At 37.4% G+C, this 27,215-nt stretch overlaps 1 protein-coding gene across 5 annotated transcripts in view; it reads right to left on the bottom strand.

The window, feature by feature from the left end:
• Positions 1–2,866: 2,866 nt before the first annotated feature.
• B4GALT6 (beta-1,4-galactosyltransferase 6) overlaps positions 2,867–27,215 on the bottom strand; it is a 347,211-nt gene continuing 322,862 nt past the window's right edge. For 4 of the 5 annotated variants that reach the window (XM_064294625.1, XM_064294626.1, XM_003406340.4 and 1 more), the window contains 6 exons: positions 23,858–23,982; positions 15,334–15,450; positions 10,922–11,109; positions 7,450–7,572; positions 7,066–7,167; positions 2,867–4,783 (listed from right to left, as the gene is read on the bottom strand). In XM_064294625.1, coding sequence (XP_064150695.1) covers positions 4,636–4,783; positions 7,066–7,167; positions 7,450–7,572; positions 10,922–11,109; positions 15,334–15,450; positions 23,858–23,982 — 803 coding nt within the window. In that variant the 3' untranslated portion in view covers positions 2,867–4,635. The remainder of the gene's footprint in view (positions 4,784–7,065; positions 7,168–7,449; positions 7,573–10,921; positions 11,110–15,333; positions 15,451–23,857; positions 23,983–27,215) is intronic. The other variant, XM_023543908.2, reaches the window with a different exon arrangement.

Below are 27,215 nucleotides of genomic sequence, written 5' to 3'. Positions count from 1 at the left end.
CCTGAATTTGGACTTTGTCTACTTTACTGTGAGAAAATAAACTTCTCTTTGTTAAAGCCCTCCACTTGTGGTATTTGTTATAGCAGCACTGGATGACCAAGACAGCATGTTCCATCCGAAGACACATTAATACCATAGGTAGGACACTGGGGCAGACTAAGCTAAATTTTTATAATCCTGATTGGCTTTATGATATAAAGTGACAATGTTCCTGCAGATCATATTATGTATAATAATACTTAGAATTCATTACACAAATAATTTAAGTTGATAAATGTCAAGGTCTCACAATCTAGTCCCTGATACTGAAAATACATAACCTAGGTATTTTTGAGATTTGACTATCCTGCCTTAAACGCCTTCAACATTACTTGATGCCTGAACAATAAGAAGTGAATTGACCATAATAACACACCAGCAGAGTTTACCGAAGTTGTGCAAAAAAATTTAGGCTCAAAGTGAATTCTTAAATATTCCTTTCAACACAATAGATTACTAATTGTATTAATGAAAAATATTAGAGTGCCTCTTTTAGGTAAAAGCTATGAGGTGATCTCTATGTGCATTTAACTAAAACTACTGAAGAAGCAGGAAACCCTAGTGGCGTGGTGGTTAAGTGCTGCGGCTGCTAACCAAAGGGTCGGGAGTTTGAATCCACCAGGCGCTCCTTGGAAACTCTACGGGGCAGTTCTACCCTGTCCTATAGGGTCGCTATGAGTCAGAATCGACTTGATGGCACTGGGTTTGGTTTGATTTGGTTTACTGAAAAAGCAGATGTTGCTGCAACCTTAGTGTCCACCAAGGTACTTACCAAGAATTCATCTGAAATTTAGCAAAATAAACAAAAAAGCACACAAAGCAACGCTAGATAACCAAAACAAAGTTTTTGAGAGAAAATAATTACATCACACACACAATCATTAGAACATTATATTTCATAAAAGACAATGATAAAAAAGTACAAACATTTCCATGAGAAGCAAAAAAAAAAAAAAAAAAAGCATGACAGTAGAAGAAATTACTAACATTTATTTCAGTGCATTTATGTAGAAGCCTTTCACATCTTAATAAATAAAACTATCTTAAGTACACTTCCTCTTTCTGATAAACAACACTATCACCATTTCAGGTCTCTCAATTGGCATACTTACAAATCCAAGGCAACAAATCTACAGTATTAGTATTTATCTAAAAAGTACATAAAGAAATACACCAGCGACAAGCAAAGGCCAAATAAAATGACACAAAATCTGCTTTTACTTGTAGGAAGCCTCCAAAAGAAGGAAAATATTATATTGGATATTTTCCCATTTTGTTTTAAAATGGATATCAATATCTTGGCTGGGAAAGAAGTATACGCAAGCTTTAAAATACAGAATTTTGAATTTACATAATATTGTAAATAAGGTTTCCTCACCAAACACTTTTTCACAAAATACAAACAGAAATTTATATTTAAAAATATATTCATAAACCTTGGCTTTGGCAAAGGTTTAAATGACAATCTCCACTGAATTAGATGTAACATTACAGTAAATGTGTACACCTTCCCTCATCTCTTTTCTACAAACAGGCCCATAAATCATTACTTCTTTCTCTAGTTGAAAGGCACTATTGTCAACTTTCCCTTTAGTGGCATAAAACCAAAAACCAAACCTGTTGCCGCGGAGTCGATTCTGACATAGCAACCCTATAGACAGAGTAGAACTGCCCACAGGGATTCCAAGGAGTGGCTAGTGGATTCACACTGCAGACCTTCTGGTTAGCAGCCAAACTCTTAACCAGTATACCACCAGGGCTCCAAGACCCTAAAGGACTGAGTAGAACTGCCCACAGGGATTCCAAGGAGTGGCTAGTGATCTGAACTGCTGACCTTTTGGTTAGCAGCCTGAGCTCTTAGCCACTGTACCACCAGGGCTCCATTAGTGCCACAGGGAACTTATAATAGCTCTATGTCCTTTAATAAAGGTTTCTTGATTTTGAGACTAAGAATTATAACAGATAAGTTATCAGAAGATGTCTTCATAATTTTAGAAAGGTTTCAACTTATTTGACTTGATTTGTTTACAAACAAAATAGTACTTTTTCTGTGGACACACCTCACATACTGCCTGATACTAGGTATGTCAGACTATCTACAGACTGAGTAGGCAGTCAATACACGTTGATTAATAAATCTACCAAACATAACTATAAAAAAGATAGTCTGCATTTAGGATATTTGTTAATTTTTATGGAATAGATTTGTTTTCATACAATGGAGATAACTGGGCAAAGCTCTGTCTCTCTTAGGGAAGAATACAAGGTTGCTGTTTATACGCAAAAATAAACTTTAGGTCTGCACTTAGGATGTAACCACCTAAAAAGCAAAAGAAAATCAAAATCAAGCAAACAAAAACCAAAAAAATAAAAAGTAAACTAACGAATTGGTTTCACAGCATGTCAGACTCAATCCAAGAAAATAAGGCAGATACAAGTAAGTTCTCTTGAAACTATAAAATATATATCAAAACAAACAAAAAAATACCTACGTGGGCAGCTCCACATACAGAGAGAAAAAAACATGCGTCCTTAATAAGACACAGAAACAGCTCTAATTTTACCCACCACTAAAATATTTAAGTATTGAGTTAACTATGCTCCTATTCCCATATTGCCTTTCAGTGATCAATAAATGTTAACATTCCCAATCTATTTTCTTTCATTTCATTGAATTAAAGAAGTATGATGGCTATGACAGAAAGAAAATGAACAGGTACATAAACTAAGGACAAATATCTTAATTTTTCAAGTGGGTTGCTTTTTCATTATTTGGAGTACCGTACACACACAAAAATGGAAAGATAAATATTTTGGAAAATTTTCTAAGAAACAAACGTGGAAAAATTCTGTTTAGTATCCTAGAGAGAGCTACTAGTTTTCTCAAAGTTAAAAGAATTTCAATTATTTTATGATTTGGTTTGCGGTTATTTGTGTTACCAATATTGCCATAGAAAATGAAATTTCAAAATTAAACTTACAACCTGAGGTAAATAACCATCTTTCTGTGTTAGATAAACAACCCATGAGGCAAACGGTACCCAAATATCTCTCACATACAGATTAATATTCTTCTTCATTGTCATTGAAGACTCATTTTACAGATCTACAATTCTTTGTTTGAAATTTGTGAAAATATCTTAAGATAGTTTAAAGAATCTTTGGTTAACCATGATAATTTTCAAAGTAAGGGCATTGCTTGGTTTTGTCATGGAAAACTCTACCCAAATTAAAAAAATAAAGTAATATACCTGATGTCGGGCAGTGAAACTTGTTTTCAGAGACATGTCATATTAAAGTATCAGTGCATTTAAATAACTAATTATGTTTTCAACATAATTCTATTAAATAATGCTTTCTGTGAGGAAATTTTAATAATTAATGAGATATCATTTCTCAAAAGTAAAAAACACATATATAGTTTGAATTAAATTGGCCAACCTTAAAGAATCCCTTTCAAACCTGAAATTCTATGATTCTGATAATTAAACTTAAAATTTTTTATCTACTAAGAGTTTATTTTCATAAAAATAGAACATTTAATCTAATACTATAATTCATTTGTATAAGTATTACTGGGCTTTCCATAGCTCATTCTTTAAAAAAAAAAAAAAAATTTTTTTTTTTTTTAATGAAGATAGACTTTTTTTTTTTTGGCTCATTTGAACTGGAAGTAATAAAAGTGCTGTTCTCTATGAATTAAAAAAAAATACAGTGTACAAACACACACAACCTTGGGAACATTTTTTGAGGCACAAAATCCCTGACACTTATACCAGAGGTACAGGAAAGACATTTAACATCAAGAGGTCCTTTATATCATGTCACATCACAACTTTTAAGGTTTTCTTGGTAGTACTCATGCAATATGCATAAACAATATGGTTGTGATTTAGCAAAATCTGATGAGACAGCAAGCAAGGAAAAAATAGGTAATTCTGGTAGGAAGAAAAGCTGCTTAAATTCTTTCTTCTCACCCTTTAAAACTCTGAGAAAGCTGTGATTTCTATACAAAAGGCTGAAGGTCGATAGCTCAAAACTAGTATAACAGTTTACTGTATTAGTTGGCTGTCAATTATTGACAGTTCCTTCATTTCACACAAGGGTTAACCTTTGTTTAGTGACTGACTTAAGTTTATGTTGTTTTTCTCATGCAAATAAAAAATGTCTATAAAAGTTAAAGGCATAACCAATTACATGCAAAACTGTAACACATTTTAGTTTTCAACAATTTGAACAGATTTATATCACGTATGTACAAAATCTGTTTAAATGGAAATAAAGCATTCTCTTGAAGGAAATTATAGTTTTTAGTATAAAAATGTTCTCTTTGTAGGGAGCTCTCTTTACTTCCAATCTCAAGCAATGGCACCTCGCTTCTGCAGTGCTTGCTATGAGGGTGTGTCTCCAAGTAGACAGGACGAATGGAAGAAGTCTGACTGGATATTGTTCCACACTGTAAACATTAATACCTGCTGGCTCTTCTCCTCAGAAAACTGGGCACCATGACACATCCATTCATTTGCCTCCATTAAGAGTGAACTCCAAGTTTATAACCGAGGACTGTGGTCTATCTTGCCATGAGAGCTAGTTTTTTTAATAGTCTTCAATTGGAGCTAATTCTGGCATGAGGTTTACAGATATATTTGTATACAACCTATCAACCAGTATTTTTGGCGTATATATTAAATTGTTCAACCCATCGATGTACTGACGCTCCTTTGAATACCTCAGCAATTTATACCTAAATATTAGAAGAAAAAAGGAAGAGTATCACAAATGCATCCAAAAAGAAAAGTTGATGATGATAAATATGCTCAAGGTCATCTTATAATTAAAGCATTTAAAGTTCTTTACAATTTTTGGTTCTCAAACATAATTAAAAATCTATAAAGCACTTTTAAGTTAGCACTTTTATTAATCTTAAAATGCCATCTAAAAGAATTATTTTGCATTGTTACAACTTAAACAAAAAAAATCAAACCCATTGCCATCAAGTTGATTCCGACTCATAGCGACCCTACAGGACAGAGTAGAACTGCCCCACAGGGTTTCCAACGAGCAGCTGGTGGATTCAAACTGCTGACCTTTTGGTTAGCAGCTGTAGCTCTCAACCACTGTGCCACCAGGGCTCCTCTTACAACTTAAAAAACTTACACTTAAAAAAAACCCCTTAATTAATAAAACGTGTTATGTTGTATGTTAAGGAAACACCTTAACATAAGTAGTTAAGTAGGCCCTTTAATGTCCGTATATATATGTACATATACGTGTGGTGGATGGTGGTGGTGTTGTTAGGTGCCGTCTAGTCGGTTCCAACTCATAGCAACCTTATGCACAACGGAACGAAACATTGCCCGGTCCTGAGCCATCCTCACAATCATTATTATGCTTGAGCTCATTGTTGCAGCCACTGAGTCAATCCACCTCATTGAGGGTCTTCCTCTTTTCTGCTGACCCTGTACGCTGCCAAGCATGATGGCCTTCACCAGGGACTGATCCCTCCTCACAACATGTCCAAAGTATGTCCTTCCTTCTAAGGAGCATTCTGGCTGTACTTCTTCTAAGACAGATTTGTTCGTTCTTTTGGCAGTCCATGGTATATTCAATATTCTTCACCAACACCACAATTCAGAGGCGTCAATTCTTCTTTGGTCTTCCTTATTCATTGTCCAGCTTTCACATGTATATGATGAATTGAAAATAGCATGGCTTGGGTCAGGCACACCTTAGTCTTCAAGGTGACATCTTTGCTCTTCAACACTTTAAAGAGGTCCTTTGTAGATTTACCCAATGCATCTTTTGATTTCTTGACTGCTGCTTCCATGGTTGTTGATTGTGGATCCAAGTAAAATGAAACCCTTGACAACTTCAATCTTTTCTCTGATTATCATGATGTTGCTCATTGGTCCAGTGGTGAGGATTTTTGTTTTCTTTATGTTGAGGTGTAATCCATACTGAAGGCTGTGGTCTTTGATCTTCATTAGTAAGTGCTTCAAGTCCTCTTCACTTTCAGCAAGGAAGGTTGTGTCGTCTGCATAACGCAGGTTGTTAATGAGTCTTCCTCCAATCCTGATGCCCTGTTCTTCTTCATATAGTCCAGCTTCTCAGGTTATTTGCTCAGCATACAGATTGAATAGGTATGGTGAAAGAATACAACCCTGACGCACTCCTTTCCTGACTTTAAGCCAATCAGTATCCCCTTGTTCTGTCCGAACAACTACCTCTTGATCTATGTATAGGTTCCTCACGAGCACAACAACATTGCTATTCTTTGGTTCCTATGTTATCACCTTTATTGTCATGTGTATCCTTAAAACAGAAAGAGCTCCCATTACTTGAAGTGGCCTGAGTGCATCTGTATTCTTAAAATGTAAAAAGCTGAAAGTAGACTGAGCAAAAGATTAATAAAAATAGCTTAAAAAAAACAACCTGCATTTATTTAAACTTACACAAAAGAAATCATACTCTACATAATTTTCTGCATCTCCAGTTTTTTTTTTACCTAATAATGTACATTACTTTTTTAAGAAAATTTCTTTTATGAAATGAGTTCTGATTATCACCTTTCCTCGAGAATAACTACCACTTCCAAACTTAACTATCAGCACTGATTCTCAGGTTCATAGTTGATTTTATTTTTACTTTCTTTTATTGGCCTCCTCATTTGGGCAGTCACCCTGAAAAAGTCCTACTACTTTCTGGAATTCCCATTCTTCACAATGTTATCCATAATTTGTTATGATCCACACAGTCGAATGCCTTTGCATAGTCAATAAAACACAGGTAAACATCCTTCTGGTATTCTCTGCTTTCGTGTGTGTGTGTGTGTGTATATATATATACACAAACATATCTGTATACATATATCTCTTCAAAACAAGCATAAAGAGTGCTTCCTTTCTATAAAGAAAAATGATACCTGCAAAAATTCCGATTTATTTTTGAGATGCAATGCAATTTTTTAACCATTAATGTATTAAATAACTTTGAGACTTTGGTATCTGAAGATGACATTAAACTTACCGTCCTAAAAACTGGACCTCACCACGATGGTGATGAGGAATAGACGTGTATTTCCCTAAGTCTCCCTCTGGTCTTGTTACATTATATCCAGCATAGTGAACTCTATGATACAATACATGGAAATGGAAATACAAAGAAATAAGATCTTATTAAAAATGGATTACATACATTTTAATTTCAAAATGCAAAAAATACTGATGTATATGCTACTAATAATTTCAGGAGACACTCTTAAAGAAAAAGAGAAACACAAAATAAAATTTAGGAACCTCAAAATTTTTCCACCCCCAAGAATCTTTTCCTGTAGTAGAAATGTATAATTTACCTATTAGAAATGAACTTTACAGAAATTCTATTAATTAAGCAATTTCTACCTCAACATACCTATTCCAAAGGTCATCATCTTCTCCTCCCCATCCCCAGAAGGCGTTAGGAAAACCATTGATCTTCCTAAACTGTTCGGCTGTCAGTCCACTCACACCACCAAAGAACTCCTTGTATGGGAGGCTGAAAGAGTGCAGGGACATAGCATTCTAAAAATGAAATCACGACAGTCTGCCATATGAAGTCAAGTTCCAGTCTTTAATGGGCTTTGCAAAATGTACCCCTATTTTCCATTTAATAATTATATTGATTAAATCATATTCTGGGAAATGTAAAATACAACTGAGAAAACATATTTAGATAAGTACATCTAAATGTGTTCTGGTACAAACAAAACATTTGTGTGAATCAAAATTTAATGTTTAGTATTGTTACTTTAGAAAACTCAAAACCCAGTGTTTAAAATCATACGATCTTTTCATGTCAACTCAATAGTTGTCAATGAATGCAATGTTAAAACTAAACCAGCTGCAGTCGAGTCAACTCCGACTGATGGTGACCCCACGTGTGCCAGAGTAGAACTGTGCTCCACAGGGTTTGTTTGGAAGTAGATCACCAGGCCTTTCTTCCAAGGTACCTCTGGGGTAGACTCAAATCTTCAACCTTTCGGTTAGATGTTATTAAACTAATAAATTTTTTAAAAAATTAATTGAATTTAGTCATAAGTGTATTATTTATTATATAAAATAGAAATATATATTGGTAAAGACAAATATAATACTTAATTTTGAAATATTTAGCTGCCTATTCCTATAATGTTTGGATTTATACTCTCCCAAAACTCAGATATTTGTAAATACATTTAGTTTAATGAACCAATATTTAGAGAAATAACTAGGTTTTAAAATTTGGGTTTTATTTTCTCTACCCTTCCCAAACTCACACTCCAAGGAATCTGTCAAAGTATGTAAAGTTTTTAAAGTACATTTTTAATAATCTAATGTCAAGGTAACATCCCTAGACTTGATGACCTAAATAAATTACTGTGCCCCAGAATGTGCTCCTGGGAAGTGGTGTTTCAAAGCTTCAACAGAGGTCAGGCCAATGGACAGGGCCAGCAGAGAGAACAGAACCATGCACAGCATCCGAAAATCAAAATCGGAGAAACCTGGTCATGACAATAACAAAGCTGCCTTAGGAGACAAGAGGGGCAGATTAATTTTTGTGCTGCTAGAAGGGAAAAAGTGTTGTTTGCCAGCTAGACTCCTGTGTGGTACACAGAACCAGGGAGAAGCAGCTCTCACATGGAACTCTAGGGTTGCAGAAGAAAGTCTTGTCCCTAAGGTGGGCCAAAGGCACCCCAAGACAGCAGCAGCAACAGTGCCACTAAAGACAACCATACTGTCCCAGCAGACCTCATCAGGTTCCCTTAAACTGTGACTTGGGAAGCTAGGGTTCCAGTAATAATACTGGTGGTGGTTCAAGAGGGCCAGTTAGTGTTCTTGCCACTGCTGTTTCCTAGGCCAGCTGGCTTATTCTCGCCCATACTAGTGGCTTGGGAGAAACCTGAGATCATTAGTTAGGTAGATACGGATAAACGTGTGTGTGTTAACTGACATGTATAAATTGGCAAACACACTAATTTCATTTGTCATTTTGCTAGAAACAATCAATTGCATTATATACAGAATAGAAAAAAAATTAGACAAACTGAAGGTATAATAGATAAATTAGCAAACAGAAAAAGGGAGCTCAGTAAGCAAAAGTCTAGTAACATTTATTTCACATTGCCAGGAGCAGAGAGACACGGAATCTGGGGGCACGAGCTTCCTACTCACCAGTCACCAGAGTGTGGGTACCACTGTGAGGCAGGGGGGATTCGCTGGGCTTCGTGTTACAGCCTGGAAAAAATATGCCTGTAGTGCAAGCACTGGGGCCTTGGTGGTGCAGCAGCTAAGAGCTTAGCTGCTAACCCAAAGGTCAGCTGTTTAAATCCACCAGCCACTCCCTGGAAGCCCCATGGGGCAGTTCTACTCTGTCTTATAGGGTCGCTATGAGTCAGAAGCGACTCGACCTGATGGCAACACGTTTGGGTTTTTTTTTTTTTTGGTTAGTGAAAGCACCGTCTAGTCCATGCACGGATTTGCTTCCATTCTCCCTAAGCTACATTCTCATTTTTAACCAAGCTTCCAAGATACCCCACTAATCCTGGGATTAGTCGAGATGAGCATAAATATTTTGCTCACTAGAAACTGTCTTCAAGTATAAAACGATTAATCTAGAATCCCTGGTTTACAGGGAAAACAAACAAACAGTTGCCACAAAGTCAACTCTGAGTCAGGGCAGCCCCGTAAGTGTCAGAGTAGAACTGTGCTCCGTAGCGTTTTTCAATGGCTCATTTTTCAGAAGTAGATTGCCAGGCCTTTCTTCCCAGGCACCTCGGGGTAGGCGTGAACCTCCAACTTTTGGTTAGCAGCCTAGTGTGTTAACCGTTTGCAACACCCTGGGATTCCCCTTGTTTACAGATTTTTATATTTTTATAGTGAAAATCAATTACTCTGAAACTAATTTGACTCTAGTGCACTGACTAAAATCAGGTTTCTGGAAGCACTAAGAACCCGATCCTGAACCTTGATGGCTGCCCACAGCTAACCTCACGCTTTGAGTTCTGGTACTCTGATAATAAAGAAAAGGTTTTCTAATGATTACAATGACCAGCAAAAGAAGCATTCGTTGATGTTTTAGTGTTGATTCACTTGGTCAAGTCATTGAGACTTTGAGCCTTTCTACTCTGTAGGTGGGCACCAGGCAAAGCCGGGCTGCAGGCAACATCTTCCCTGCCCCAGGCTCTTTCCTCTTCTCTCCACTTCCATTCGCTGATGAAAATTGTGATTTCTTTCCCAGATCAGGCCTGTACGCTTTAATGTCGATTAAGTTACTGTCACAGCTCCAATGACTTTTTACATTTCCAGGTATCTCACAGAGAATTAAGACATTGGTTTTCTCTATTGTTAAAGGCATGTCAAGAGTCCACAGTTGTGGAAGAAGCAGATACACTGCAGAGGAGAGGGTCTTCCCTGGACTGAACCATCACTAAGGGCAGGGAAAGCAGAGGGCCTCAACACACGTTAGGTACCAACCATGTGCTGGCACAGAGTACATATGATCCCACAGCCCCTATGGACAGGCTCTATTATTCCAGTGAACAAGGAAACCAACGTTCAGATACATGCAACTTTACCAGTCCTGTGGCGCTAAAGGTGGGAACCCAAATTTAAAGCCACATCTGCCTGACTACAGAAAGCAGACTCTCTTTTCTACCATGCCATACTCAAACCTCTGTGGAGGGAAGTGCTGATATGGACGACAGGTGACTCTGGGTCCTGACCCCCTACAAGGATGAGCTGGAGTTAAAGAAGATACTCTTCAGGCTCTTGAGCTCCCTCAGATCCAGAAGCATCATGCTGCTATCATCTTAATATGATTTTGCAAGTATACTGCACACCATAAGGAGTATTAATGTGCTACTTACATATACATGTATTTATCCAGCTTTGCTGCAAAATGACGTGGCATTTCTCCACATCCGTAATAGTTTCGGTCATTTTCAGGTAAATGGTCCACATCGTGGAAAATCACGCAGTCCCAGGCGCTGTCTTTCATGGCCTCTTTGAAGCCCACATTGAAGAGCATTGCGCGGTTAAAGGGCTGTGTGCCAGTCTTGAGAGAGAGCACCAGACAGAAAAACAGAAATGTACAGAAACTTTGTTGTCTGACTTTTTTCTATATTTTTGTGACTAATTAATCATGGTTAAATAATAATAATCACACCCAAATCAAGCAAACAAAATAATCTACTTTAGGATTTTCAAATGTACTGGTTAAATTTATTTACTACATCATTTTATACCTTGGTAACACATAAGAAAACTTTGTTTTTATCTACCTATCTATTAGTAGGTCATCACATTTATATAATCACATCATTTATATTTCTGTTTTATTTCAGATACATCAGGATATGGTTTATGAACAGAAAAAATAAAGCATTAAAAATAATATAGGTTTTATTTTCTAGTAAAGCTTTTCAAATACTGTCAAGACTAAGAGAAGCTGTATTTTTCCCTAGAAAGTGAATCAAAAGGCAGTAACCCTTCTCTTAGATCACAAAGCCAGGGAAGTCTAATTTTTTATTAGTAATGCTTATCATAAAGACCAAAAGTATTTTTTTTAATAATTTTTATTGTGCTTTAAGCGAAAGTTTACAAATCAAGTCAGTCTGTCACATATAAGCTTATATACACCTTACTACATACTCCCATTTACTCTCCCCCTAATGAGTCAGCCCGCTCCCTCCTTCCACCGAAAGTATTTTTAAAGACATAAACAATTGGAACTTATTACAACAGAACCCAACTTTGGAACTTATTACAACAGAACCCAACTTCCTTTATTACAACTATTTCCCTTTATTACTAGCGAAAATAAAGTGCACTGGCAATAAATTTCTTTCTGTATCTAATTTTTTTTTTTATCTAAAGAAAATTAAAGAATATTTACCTATATCTAAAAAATAATACAAAATACAAAACAAAAAATACTACAACAGAAGCAAATCAGACACACAACATAGTCATCACACAAGGGCTTCCTCAAGAGGGAAAAATTACTATTTTTTAGTCCTCAGTCTTGCACTAATTTGAGGTAATCACAGAAACCACTTTACTTTTTACTATCTCTTTCTTCACCGTGAAATGGAGAGGAAAAAAAAAAGAGTTAAATCATAATGTCGTTACCGGTATATCTACATCAGCCTTAACGAACTACTTTAAGGCTTTAAAAAAAATTTTTTTTAATTAAATGTGGACATACTTTATTTCTTATAACAAAAATAAGTTTCTTGTCTAACCCACTTTCACCCTGAGAGCAACATACTTCAGCTCTTCCAGCTGTTTATTCTGGTATTTCCGGTACACCTTTTGCAGTAATGAGAGTTCTGGTACCCCTTGCTTCGTTAAGTTCAGACATTGACCGTTGACGTCTTACTATGGTAGCTGGGAGTTAAACCACCACAGCCACTCCTTCAATCCCCCCCACTCTCGCACTATAATTACAGTCAAGTCTCCTTACTGGAAGCAGTTATGTTCAATAAAGTACCCATAAAAAACTGTATCAGCAAATACAAAACCAGCCTCGTCGGACCTGAGCTGGGAACCCACGAGCTGCTTTGAGCATGTCCTAGTAAGAGCAGTTAGTATAGACCTCGGGATTAACAAATAAATTTCAGCAAATAGGCAAATTCACAAACACGGAATTCGAGAATACTGAGAACAGACTGTATATCTTAAATTTTGGTTAAATCAAATATCAGTAGAACTGTGCTACACAGGGTTTTCAATGGCTGATTTTTGGGAATTAGATTGCCAGGACTTTCTTCCGAGGTGCCTCTGGGTAGACTTGAACCTCCAACTTTTCAGTTAGCAGCTGAGCACGTGAACTGTTTATATCATCCAGGGAATCCAGTTAAATCAACAGCTTTTACATTATTTAAAACAAACAAACAGACCAGTTTCCTCCAAGTTGATTTTGACTCATGGCAATCATGTGTGTGTCAAAGTAGAACTGTGCTGCATGGAGTTTTCAATGGCTGTAATCTTTCAGAAGTAGATTGCTGGGCCTTTCTTCTGACATACCTCTGGGTGGATTCAAACCAGTAACCTTTTAGTTAGCAGCTGAGTGCTTAACCATATGCTGCTCCACCTGTGGACTCTTACATACCCACAGAATGGCTAAAATACAAATGACCAACTATACCAAGTGTTGGGAATGATGTAGAGCAATTGGAAAGGTCAATATAGTCATATAAAATTATATATGCATCACGCACTTTTTATTTTCTCTGTTTTTTGGTGCCAACTACATGAAATGTTTTCTTTTTTCTAAATTGTACTTTAGATAAAGGTGTACAGAGCAAATTAGTTTCTCGTTCAAAAACTAATACACATTGTTTTGTGACACTGGTTGCCAAACCCACGACACGTCAACACTCTCCCCTTCTTGACCTTGAGTTCTCCATTACCAACTTTTCTGTCCCCTCCAACCTTCTAGTCCTTGCACCTGGCCTGGTGTACCCAATTAGTCTCATTTTGTTTTGCAGTCCTGTCTAATCCTTGACTGAAAGGTGAACCTCAGGAATGACTTCATTACTGACCTATAAAGGTGTCCGGGGGCTATACTCTCGGGGTTTCTCCAGTCTCTATTGGACCAGTAAGTCTGTTGTTTTTTTTTTTTTTTTTTTGGTATCACACACATTTTATTGTGGAAGTATGAGGTGACAATAATGAGAGCGGTATAAACTGGCTTGGAGAACTAGTCTCCAAGTGTTATCACACGTTTTTTAGGTTTCTGAAACATCATTTTAGCCACAGGTTAAAAAAGGTAGAAAATTAAGTTCTTTTTACCAAGTACAGCCTTTAAATGAGCCCTGGTGGTACAGTGGTTAAAGTGCTCAGCTGCTAACCAAAAGGTTGGCAGTTGGAACCCATCAATTCTGCAGGAGAAAAATGTGGCAGTCTGCTTCCATAAGGATTTACAGCCTTGGAAACCCTCTGGGGAGTTCTACTCTGTCCTTACGGGGTGGCTCTGAGTCAAAATCAACTCGATGGCAATGGGTTTTGGTATAGCTTTTAAACAAAGACACAGAATATAAAAAAACAAATCAGGGTCATTTCCGCTCTAACCTATTTGAATAGTCTATGTTAAAGAAGTATGACTAACTCAGCTTTGACATTATCTGTTCAGAAACAAATGGACTGAACTTTTCTGGCTTTGCCAACTTTGTTAATTCTACTCTCTTCCTGATTGTCTCCACTTCTAAAAGAACCATAGAAACTCACATTTGGAAGGGCTCTTAGGTTCATGGTTTAATCCTCTATTCAATCTATGGGTTATGTATCAGTTTATTTGACACATACTTACTAATCAGTTATTGACGTTAAGTCACATCCTCGAAAAACTAGTGTTTCATTCATTACTAGTGTCAGGCTCAGCACAGCTAGCAAAATATATACATTTGGCTGTAACAAAACAGTCAAGGTTGCACTATCAAGATCAATGACTTTGAAATGAAAGACTATAGAAACAGGATAGCAAATGTTCGCTACATACTATCTTTATTTAAGGATTACTACCTGGCTCTCATTCAGGAGCTCCTGATTGTCTAATGGAGTTGATCCAATATTGATTTTCCAGGCTAGCCAGCAACCATCCCATAGGTACAAAGAAATCCTCAGTCAAGAATTATCTATGTTTTGCTGTTGTTTTTATTCCTGACTTTCTATACTTAAATTCATGGGCCATAAACTGAAATTCCCTTTCAAAATTCAACACTGAGTATATAACTGAGATGATTCTAGGGTGTGTCAGTATAATTCACAATAACTAAAACTTTGCATTACACTCTAGTTACCAGTCCAGATGAAGGTGCACGTGAGTCTAAAAGCTCCCAAATAGCTCAAAGTACAAAATAAGCCACTTCTCTATCAAATGAAATATTACAGAGATTTTCAGGAATAAACAATGGAAGCATAAAAAGGAGTAATATTAGAAGTAAAAGGAGTATTTAATCTTATAAGTATTAGTGGTGCAGTTATAAAAAATCATAATTTGACCATTCAGAATATGTAATTAAAATATAGAAGGCTAATATACTCAAGTTGTACGTAATTGATAAACAACTCATTTCACCAAGGCATGTTGTTTATATTTACCAAAAAAAAAGCTGAAAGAAAGATACAGACTGAATCCAAAATGTAACTTTACTCAAATAAAAAAAAAAGGATTTGAATTTCTTGATTAATTTTAAGCTAGAAATTTTTACACAAACTTATCTAAGTGTTTAGTAAAGTCTAAAATACTTATTACCACTTTGAAAAATATTCTAACCTGTTCAATGACATAAAAGGCAAATTCCAGCCGCTGTTTCTGGAGCACTGGAATCAGGTGCAGGAAAAAAATCGGAAGATGTTCATGGCGATTACGGAAAGGGATGAGAACAGCCACCTTTAAAACAACACAGCCACACACGTAAGGAAATATCCCAACAAACCCTAGCGGTAAAGATAAAAATTGATGCTTAAAGGTTTCTGATGGTTTTAAAGTCATACTCTTACGAATTTTCTCACCAGAGACAGAACAGTGATCAAAGCCCAGACGTGGCCCTTGCCTTCACGTAGCTTATGGTCTTGTGAGGCTGACAGACTTTACAGAGCGCACAGCTACAAGTAAAATTACCACTGTGTTAAGTGTTACAGAAGAAGTGTATATTGCGCCAAGATCATAAAACTGGGGATGCTAAGTGGCCTGAGGGTCAGGGGCACAAGGCAAGCTGAGGTCCAAGAGTTGGAATAAAGTAGGCAAAGGGAATGCTGAGCAGAAGGAGGAGCAGCCCCGGCAAAGGCTCTGGGCAGCAGGAGGAGATGGGGTTTGCCTGAGTGCAGAGAGGGAACAGCATGGGAGAGGAGGCTGGGGAGGCACAAGTGGGCTCTGAAGGCCGTGCTAAGCATGGTGGTCTTTATCTTATCAACACCATGGGAAGTCACTGAGAGATGTTAACTAAAAGATAATGAAATCAGATTTGGTGATTGAAAAGACCACTTTAATGTAGTATGGAGAACAGACTGGAAGGGCTGGCTCAGGGAAACCAGTTCGGAAATTAATGCAATAGTAGAGGTAAGAGGTGCTGGTAGTTTAAAGGAAAAGAAGTGCACAAATTTTTGAAACATGTAAGAAGCAAATTAACAGGATTTAGTTATTGACTGGAAATGAGGGTTGAGGAAGAGAGGCGTGTCAACAGCAACTTCTAGGTTTTAAAGTAGGTCATAAATAACAAAATTGTTTTGGTTTATAAACTGAATTTAAAAGAGATTCTACTCGAGTATCTATTACCCTTTGCCAGTGAGCTAATTCCAACTCGTAGCAACCCTATAGGACAGAGTAGAACTGCCCCATAAGTCTTCCAAGGAGTGGCTGGTGGATTCAAACTGCTGGCCTTTTAGTTAGCAGCCAAGCTCTTATCCACTCAACTATTTACTACCCTCTATGTGCCTTATATATAGGGTTGCTATGAGTTGGAATCGACTCGATGACAATGGGTTTGGCTTTGTTTTGTTTTTTTATGTGCCTTATCTGGACTAAAGATATTTTTGAGAAATAGCATATCCATCCATAGAAGAGGTTCTAGTCATGGCCTATTGAAGTCAACTCAACCATATATATAGGAATACTATTATCACGGAAGTCACACAAAGTTTGGTAATTATATTACTATAATGTTTTTCATTTAATTAAAAGGTACAACCAAGTCTTCAGTCCATTTTATAAATTTATTTCAGTGGTAGTAAAATATTCAGTTCAAAAAATGAAACTGATAATAAAATTACTATGTCAGAATGCTAAGCTAACAAAAATGATCATGTAAGCACCACAGGAAACAAAGAAATTTGTCTTTATATAAGAAATTTGTTCTTATATAAACCAAAAAATAAAAGAAAAAAACATGTACATAGAAATTAAAATGATTCCTCCATATATCAATCTTTCTTTTTGTAGGAAGAAAAACATTTATTGGAACTCCCAAAATCAAGACTAATAAACACCACCTATATGAAATGTCTAAATATGACATGGGAATAAATGCATAATTATCAACCATCCCTTACTGAAATCCTCTATTTCCTGTATCCAAAATTTATTACACAAACTTTCTCTACAATTCAGATTTTGCCCTTGAAAAAGTTAAAATGTTTTCTAAACATTACTTTTCTCAGCAATTTCTGAGCTCTAAGATGGCTTTATTATAATTATGTATTTTCTAATAAAAATGGAAATTACAACAAATAAGATAGTGTCTACAGGTCTTAAATTAAAAAATCATTAGATTTTCAAAGAATATAAGAGGGAAAACATATCTAATTAGAACATCTATGCATCTTTCTATATTCTAGATTTTAAAATACAACCTAAGCTGATTATAATAGAAAATTATGAAAGAACATTAAATCTGGACTTTATTAAAATTTCATCTATGTCAAATAAATTTTACTAATGAATGAATAAACATAAATAATTGAGGGTGCATAGGTTTAGGAGCTAACCCTGCCTGGAAAATCAGGACATGACATTAGATATAGTCAACAGAAAACAGAACATTTACTTATGTATTCTATCCAGAATTATAAATGGGAGAAAAACTCAAACTATTAAAATTCCATTTAAAAAGAGAAAAGACGGTTTAGTAAAATTGAAGGCATCTAAACCAGAAATTCCACCGTTAATATTCCCTTAATGCAGATGGGTCAGCAAAAAGAAGACCCAATGGCTGCTATGAGGTATTTTGTTTTCCTTAATTAATTCATGTTTGGTAAGCAGCAGGGACTGAAAACATTCTCTTGTACCAGGGCAGCCTCACTTTAATTTATCCCCTTTTGATTTATCTCAGAAAGTGCCTCCTTGGCTTATGAACCTGAGGGCCAGGAGACTGCCATGGCAACATGGCCACAGAATCTGGGACTCCCTTTTATACCGCCATATAATGGCTACCTATGGTGCTGGGAACTCCCTACTCAGTGGTGACTTGCTAATGAGCATCTCTATCAATTGTTGGCATATTCAAGGAATTCCCAAATCAATAAACTGCCAAAGCATTTCAGAGATTCCTACTCTTTACTCTTAGGAGTCTGCTGTGAAAAAGTAAAAGGAGATAAGCAAGTTGGATAATGAGTAGTATCCCTACTACTACTTACCTTAACTGAAGTGTATTAGTGTGGTAATGTCTACCAAAATAAGGGTTGAGCTTGCCCTTCCTGGTTTTGCATTTGGCCACAAGCTGGCGGCTTATGATGTAACGTAAATGGACTATAAAAGCAGTTAAGGTGAATAATATATGATATTTAAGGGAACCCATTAACCTGTTGCCACCAAGTCTATTCCAGCTCACAGCAACCCTATTGGACAGAGTAGAACTGACCCATAAGGTTTCCAAGGAGCAGGTGGTTGATTTGAACTACCCACCTTTTGGTTAGCAGCTGTAGCTCCCTGTAGTAAATGGCTACAGGGTCCATGTTAATCAAAGACAGTCCATATTAATTAAAGAAAATTGGCTGAGTGATGAAAATATAAGAATAAACAAAGTCCTAACACAGTAATTTCTTCAACAAAGCATTTTAGACTATCAAGAGCTTTCCTTATAAATCTTATAAGGAAACAATGTTACAGGCAAAAGAAATTACCAGTGTCACAGCAAATTCAAATAAGCTAAAATGACATTTAATAGCAAATAAAGGTCAAAATTTTAATGGCGCAGTTATCAAAAATTGTGAATAACATGTCCAAAGCACACTATTTATCAGAATAAAGCTCGACAATATCTTAAAAATTCATTTGGCATGTCTCTTCTTGTGGCTGTGGAATGACACTCTCAATAGTTTGCAGTTGATTGCCTAGAAAAAGAAGATCTCCGTGTCGTGTGATAATGTATTTTGAGGTTCAGCAACCTTTGTTTCAGGGCTCTCTTTCTTATCGGTGCCCTAATTTGCTGCTTGAGCCACTCTCCTATTGACACGCCTTCAGTGAAGATGGAATAGCTGTCATCATCTCCTGAAAAAACAACACTTCATCTTCACACCTCCTTCATCACCTCCTGTTCAGGCAAAATTACCCCATTCCGTCTGCCCTCACATTTAAAGCCATTAATCTTACTCAGTTTAAGCACCTATTTTTTTCCCTTTCTTATTTTCTCCTACACACCCTCTAAAGGGCCAATCAAGAAAGTTATTTTTCACATAAATTTCCCCAACCATGTTTTTGTCCTAATTTCAAACTTCAAGCACACCATCAGCTAAAAGTGATCCTAAATGACTGGGCTTTATACTTGGTCACTTTAAGAGGGCATCTAGCTCTTTGCCACTACTAAGACTGAGGGAATTAGAAGCTACCAAGCCCTCATTCCCCAACAGTGTTTCCAGCTTCATCCTCCTCTTCTTCCTCATTTCTAGCACCTGTAGGCACATTTCTCAAATTAACAGTGCTTGATTTAAAAAAAAAAGAAAGGTCTGCATCCCCACCCCCATTAAATCAGAATGTCTGAGGATTCAGTTCAAGAATTTGCATTTTTACCAGACACTCCAAGTAGTTCTGAAACAGGTGGCTAAGACTCATGCTGACACTCCTGAAACAGAACTTCAGGCCTTTGAGGAGGTAACAGCACTAGGTAATTTCTTGGTTCTTTAACCCTTAGGTTTGGAAACAAAGTTGTGCAACCCCTCAGCCTGGACCCTGAATGGAAAAGCAGGTGATGTTTCACGTAAACACTTTTAATGACCTGAAAAGCACTGCTGTCTTCCTCTCCCAATCTCCCTTTTAGAAACAAGCTTTCCTCTTGTAAGGTATCCAACCTGTGCTGAAATCTTCCGTTTGGACCTGCAGTGTTCAGGAGTACCTAGGTGTCTTAAGACTCGGTTCTTCAGAGGAGTAAAACCAGCTAAGTATATATATACATATATGCAGAGAGAGAGAGAGAGAAACAGATTTATTTCAAGGAAATGGCTCACACAGTTATGGAGGTTGGCAAGCCCCAAATCCATGGGTCAGGTGTCAGGCTGGAGGCATCTCCTGACTCACATGGTTGCAGGAAATGATGAACCCGGAATTGGCAGGTCAGATGGTAGGCTGCTGGTCCATGTCCCAAAAGCCAGAGGTCAGAGGATGATGAGATGAATGGAGGGCTGAGAGAGGGTGAACTTTGCCAAAACATCCATATATACTGGATGCAGGCCACACCCCCAAGAAACTCCCCTTTCAACTGACTGGCTGCTCACATCAGATCACAAAATGAAGGATGGTTACACAATATCTGCAAATCCTCTGAGAATCATGGCCTAGCCAAGCTGACATATAACTTTAACCTTCACACTAGGATTTGCTGAAGTTATTAGTTTTGGAAGACCTCAGTTCCAATTAAATTGGCCAACAATCAACTTGGTTAGTATTTTGTTAGTTAAAAGAAGAACAAAAAGAGCCTCAAAGATGAAGAATCAAGTTGCTTGTAGATGTTTAGCATTAATCCAGTTATTCTTCTTTTCCTCTCCCTCAACTCTATTCCAATATTGGAGACCTGGTGGTGCAGTAGTTAAGAGCTTGGCTACTAACCAAAGGTCAGCAGTCTGAATCCACCAGCCACTTCTTGGAAATCCTATGGGGCAGTTCTACTCTGTCCTACAGGGTTGATATGAGTTGGAATTGACTCGACAGCAATGGGTTTGGTTTGATTTTGGTTTGTTGTTGTTGTTAGGTGCTGTCGAGTTGGATCCGACTCACAAAGGCCCTATGTACAACAGAACAAAGCTCTGCCCACTCTTGTGCCATCCTCACAATTGTTGTTATGCTTTGGAACATTGCTGTAGCCACTGTGTCAATTCATCTCATCAACGGTATTCCTCTTTTTCACTGACCCTCTACTTTACCAAGCATGATGTCCTTCTCTAAGGACTGGTCCCTCCTGACAACAAGTGCAAAGTATGTGAGACGAAGTTTCGCCATCCTTGCTTCTAAGGAGCTTTCTGGCTGTACTTCTTCCAAGACAGATTGGTTCATTCTTCTGGCAGTCCACTGTATATTCAATACTCTTTGCCAACACCATAATTCAAAGGCATCAATTCTTCAGTCTTCCTTACTCATTGTCCAGCTTTCACATGCATATAAGCCAGCTGAAGATATCGTGGCTTGGGTCAGGTGCACCTTAGTCCTCAAAGTAATATCTTTGCTTTCTAAAACTTTAAAGAGGTCTTTTGCAGCAGATTTGCCCAATGCAACTATCATTTGATTTCCTGACAGCTGTTCCCGTGGGCACTGATTGTGGATCCAAGTAAAATGAAATTCTTGACAACTTCAATCTTTTCTCCATTTATCATGATGTTGCTTACTGGTCCATTTGTGAGGATTTTTGTTTTATGTTGAGGTATAATCCATACTGATGGCTGTAGTCTTTGATCTTCACCAGTAAGTGCTTCAAGTCCTCTTCACTTTGTACAAGCAAGGTTGTGTAATCTGCACATTGCAGGTTATTCATGAGTCTTCCTCCAGACCTGATGCTGCATTCTTCTTCATATAGTCCAGCTTCCTGGATTATTTGCTCAGCATACAGACTGAATAAGTATGGTGAAAGAATACCACCCTGACACACATCTTTCCTGACTTTAAATAGAGCAGTAGCCCCTCTTGTTCTGTTCAAACGACTGCCTCCTGGTCTATGCACAGGTTCCTTGTGAGCACAATTAAGTGTTCTGGAATTTCCATCTTTTACAATGCTATCCATAATTTGTTATGATCCACACAGTTGAATGCCTTTCCACAGTCAATAAAACACAGGTAAACATCTTTCTGGTATTCTTCTGCTTTCAGCCAAGATCCATCTGACATCAGCAATGATATATTTCGTTCCACAACCTCATCTGAATCCAGCTGCAATTTCTGGCAGTTCCCTGTTGATGTACGCTTTTGAATGATCTTTAGCAAAAGTTTTGGTTAGAATGTGAAAAGCTAGGCAAGTGTGGAGGGAGAAATTATTTAACTAAATATGCCTAGTATAGCTCACCTATGAACGATCTCCAAAATTCCTACCATGCTTTTTAAAGCTAAGAACTAGACACCATATTCTGCGATGGATTTGTGCTCAAAGCTGAAATAACAGCAAGTTACCATACAGTTCCTAAATAAAATGAGCTAATTTTTAGATCTGAATTAGGCTGGCTCCTAAGAACTCCACTTTCAATGCTGTTGCCTACTGACTGGCACAGAGTGTACAGTCTACTAAAGTCACTAAGTAAGAACTATTCATGAATGATATGCCTCTCTCAGAAAAGAAGAAGAAAACAAACTACAAAATTTAAAGTTCAACATCTGGACAGACCACTTGAGAAAGACAAGAGCACTCAATTTTCTGACTCTAAATTGCTCCATCACTACTGTGGCCCGCAGTGCACACCTGAGGGGTATGCTGTTGTGTGCTATGTGAATACACATCTGAGGGTCTGCCCCAAGCTGCCCTTCAATCGTCACGGCATTTATTACTAATCGAGTGTGCTTCTTTCATTAGCATTCAAAATACACAACCATCACCCAAGTAATAAAAATAATTTCTTAGCCAAGGGCATTTTTTAAAAAATTGCTACATATTATTAAAAAAAAAAAAAAAAGTGAGGAATTTTACTCAAGAAATATGAAAAGATTGATTTATTAAATGAATCTAGTCTGGTAAATGGTATATGACAATTATAAAATAGAATGCTTTTTCAAATTTGTACTGGAATCCATTTAAGCAGCTTCAGAGCCTGTTTGAGGCAATGAGAAAACTGAACATTTACTTAATAACTTGTAACCAGGCCAAATAGACATTTATTTGCCACATAAACTCAATTCAACAAAATTGTTTTTAGTGCTTACCTTATACAAGACAATATGCTGTTAGAGATGCAGATATAAATAATAAGTCCCAAACAAAGAGTTCAAGGTGGATTAAGTCAGAGACTTAACATGAGTTTAACAGCATACAATCTTTTTCCCTAATTGTCAATGTTTTTTGTACTAACATACGAATATTCTAGCAGAATACTAAGATTTTAAAAGAGAAACTGAAAACTGTTAGTAGATTACAGCTACGTCACAATCCCTTAGGATACAGCATTTGGTTTTAATTATCTGTAGTTTTCATTTGAATTATGTAACTGCTGTTTTCCACTCAAACCTAACAGAATTACACACATAGTCCTCATTAATCAAGTTCATGGTACTGAGAGGAAGAGTGGTCTACCATGGTTTTCATTCTTAAAGCAGCAGACCTCTACTCCTTTATGTTTTTCAAACAAAACATTAAGTAGAATTCTAACATATCAAAAAGATAAAAGGCTGCTTCTCTGCCTCCTGAAACAGGGGTGGAGAGCCTAAAGCCTCCTTTTCACGCCCCGCAGGGACCTCTGGGTAGCCTCTTTAGAATTCCGGGGATCTGAGGAAGAGAGCTTGAAAATCTCAGCGCTAGACCCAATTAGAAATCAGGATATTAATATCCTCCCAGTGGGTTCTCATTGGTTCCAGTACTCAGTGGAGTTACACCTGCAGGCAGCCAGTAATTATTAGGGACAGCTGGAGGAGGCAGAGAACTCATACCCTCTTCCAAAACAACAGAAAAACAATCCATTTATCACAGCAGTCTCAAAGCATATGTTTTATAGGCACATTTAATGTCTTCACACTTAACACCATTAAATCACTTGCTAACTGTGGATATTTATGTGTATTCTGATGTCTTAAATTTACCAAGAGGTAAAGTTATTTCACTCTATATTCTGATTTTAGCATATGCTTTTTCAAAATGTATATTAACAGTCACATTACTTATGAAAAGAATTGACCTCACCTTCCATCTGGGTTTACAGTCTTTAGGCCTCCAGTGACCTCCTGGCTCAATATCTACATCCTTGGCGAAGAGATGATGAATTTCATCAAAACTGACTTCACTTACATTGACATTGAGGAATCCCCCTACAAGGTCAAAAATGTGAAGAATTGTTTTAATATTTTTTTGCATCAAAGATGCAAGTAAGGCAAACAGCAATTAGTAGGGTAAGAGTACATTTAAGTCGCCAGGGTAATCTGGTTTATTTCTGTTGTTACAGCTTAGTTATTAATAGTGCCTCCTTTCATTTTTGGTTTAGATGAGAAATTACATATCACCCTACTATCTTGGGTAAATCAGCCAAAGAAAATCAAACTGCTTATCTAAACTTTTTGCTCTTGACTAATATGCTACAAGTCAAGTATATTACTTCGGGAAATGTGCATTATTACAACTTGGTCTATCATTCAATTTAATTAACAATTCAAGGATTTAAGCATTCTAATTTCAAAATCCCCCACATGTCTGTCAGTTTGTCTTACTGCTGGGGCTTGCATGTTGCTGTGATGTTGGAAGCTATGCCACCAGTATTCAGATACCAGCAGGCTCACCCATGGAGGACAGCTTTCAGCTGAGCTTCCAGACTAAGACAGACTAGGAAGAAGGACCTGGCAGTCTACTTCTGAAAAGTATTAGCCAGTGAAAACCTTATGAATAGCAGCGGAACACTGTCTGATATAGTGCTGGAAGATGAGCCCCCCCAGGTTGGAAGGCACTCAAAAGATGACTGGGGAAGAGCTGCCTCCTCAAAGTAGAGTCACAACCCTAATGACGTGGATGGAGTAAAGCTTTCGGGACCTTCATTTGCTGATATGGCACAACTCAAAATGAGAAGAAACAGCTGCAAACATCCATTAATAATCGGAACCTTGAATGTATGAAGTATGAATCTAGGAAAACTGGAAATCGTCAAAAATGAAATGGAACCCATAAACATCAATATCCTAGGCATTAGTGAGCTGATATGGACTGGTACTGCCCATTTTGAATCGGACAATCATATAGTCTACTATCCTGGGAATGACAACTTGAAGAGCAATGGTGTTGTATTCAAGGTCAAAAAGAACATTTCAAGATCTATCCTGAAGTACTACGCTGTCAATGATAGGGTCATATCCAAAGCCTACAAGGGAGACCAGCTAATATAACTATTACTCAAATTTACACACCAGCCACTAAGGCCAAAGATGAATAGAAGATTTTTATCAGCTGCTGCAGTCTGAAAATTGATCAAACATGCAATCAAGATGCATTGATAATTACTGGCGATTGGAACGGGAAAGTTGGAAACAAAGAAGAAGGATCAGTAGTTGGAAAATATGGCCTTGGTGATAGGAACAATGCTGGAGATCGAATGATACAATTTTGCAAGACCAATGACTTCTTCATTGCAAAGACCTTCTTTCACCAACATAAATGGTGACTATACACATGAACCGTGCCAGATGGAATAAACACGGAAATCAAATTGACTACATCTGTGGAAAGAGACAATGGAAAAGCTCAATATCATCAGTCAGAACAAGGCCAGGGGCCAACTGTGGAACAGACCATCAATTGCTCATATGCAAGTTCAAGCTGAAACTGAAGAAAATCAGAGCAAGTCCACGAGAGCCAAAATATGACCTTGAGTATATCCCACCTGAATTTAGAGACCATCTCAAGAATAGATTTGACACACTGAACACTAGTGACCAAAGACCAGACAAGTTGTGGAATGACATCAAGGAGATCGTACATGAAGAAAGCAAGAGGTCTGAAAAGACAGGAAAGAAAGACCAAGATGGATGTCAGAGGAAACTCTGAAACTTGCTCTCAAACATCGACCAGCTAAAGTGAAAGGAAGAATTGATGAAGTAAAATAAATGAACAGAAGATTTCAAAGGGCAGCTTGAGAAGACAAGTAAATTATTATAATGACATGTGCATAGAGCTGGAAATGGAAAACCAAAAGGGAAGAACATGCTCAGTGTTTCTCAAGCTGAAAGAACTGAAGAAAAAGTCAAGCCTCGAGTTGCAACAGTGAAGGATTCTATGGGGAAAATATTAAATGACGCAGGAAGCATCAAAAGAAAATGGAAGGAATACACAGAGTCATTATACCAAAAAGAATTAGTCGATGTTCAACCATTTCAAGAGGTGGCATATGATCAGGAACTGAAGATACTGAAGGAAGAAGTCCAAGCTGCTCTCAAGGCACTGGTGAAAAACAAGGCTCCAGGAATTGATGAAACATCAATTGAGATGTTTCAACAAATGGATGCAGCACTGGAGGTGCTCACTCTTCTATACCAAGAAATATGGAAGACAGCTTCCTGCCCAACTGACTGGAAGAGGTCCATATTTATGGCTATTCCCAAGAAAGGTGATCCAACTGAATGTGGAAATTATAGAACAATATCATTAATATCACACACAAGCAAAATTTTGCTGAAGATCATTCAAAAACGGCTACAGCAGTATATCAACAGAAATTCAGGCCGGTTTCAGAAGATGACGTGGAACCAGGGATATCATTCCTGATATCAGATGGATCCTGGCTGGAAGCAGAGAATACCAGAAGAATATTTACCTGTGTTTTATTCACTACGCAAAGGCATTCGACTGTATGGGTCATAACAAATTATGTATAACGTTGCGAAGAATGGGAATTCCAGAGCACTTAATTGTGCTCATGAGGAACCTTTATGTAGATTAAGAGGCAGTTGTTTGGACAGAACAAGGGGATACTGATTGGTTTAAAGTCAGGAAAGGTGTGCGTCAGGGTTGTATTCTTTCACCATACCTATTCAATCTGTATGCTGAGCAAATACTACAAGAAGCTGGACTATATGAAGAAGAACAGGGCATCAGGATTGGAGGAAGACTCATTAACAACCTGCGTTATGCAGATGACAAAACCTTGCTTGCTGAAAGTGAAAAGGACTTGAAGCACTTACTAATGAAGACCAAAGACCACAGCCTTCTGTATGGATTGCACCTCAACATAAAGAAAACAAAAATCCTCACAACTGGACCAATGAGCAGCATCATGATAAATGGAGAAAAGATTGAAGTTGTCAAGGGTTTCATTTTACTTGGATTCACAATCAACAGCCATGGAAGCAGGAGTCAAGAAATCAAAAGACACATTGCATTGGGTAAATCTGCTGCAAAGGACCTCTTTAAAGTGTTGAAGAGCAAAGATGTCACCTTAAAGACTATGGTGTGCCTGACCCAAGCCATAGTATTTTCAATCACATCATATGCGTGTGAAAGCTGGACAATGAATAAGGAACAATGAAGAAGAACTGACTGATGCCTTCGAATTGTGGTGTTG

The sequence above is a fragment of the Loxodonta africana genome, chromosome 11 (genome assembly GCF_030014295.1).
Source record: "Loxodonta africana isolate mLoxAfr1 chromosome 11, mLoxAfr1.hap2, whole genome shotgun sequence".
NCBI classification, from domain to species: Eukaryota; Metazoa; Chordata; class Mammalia; order Proboscidea; family Elephantidae; genus Loxodonta; species Loxodonta africana.
The sequence above is the reverse complement of the archived record's forward strand: the minus strand, read 5'-3'. Positions and strand labels throughout refer to the sequence as shown.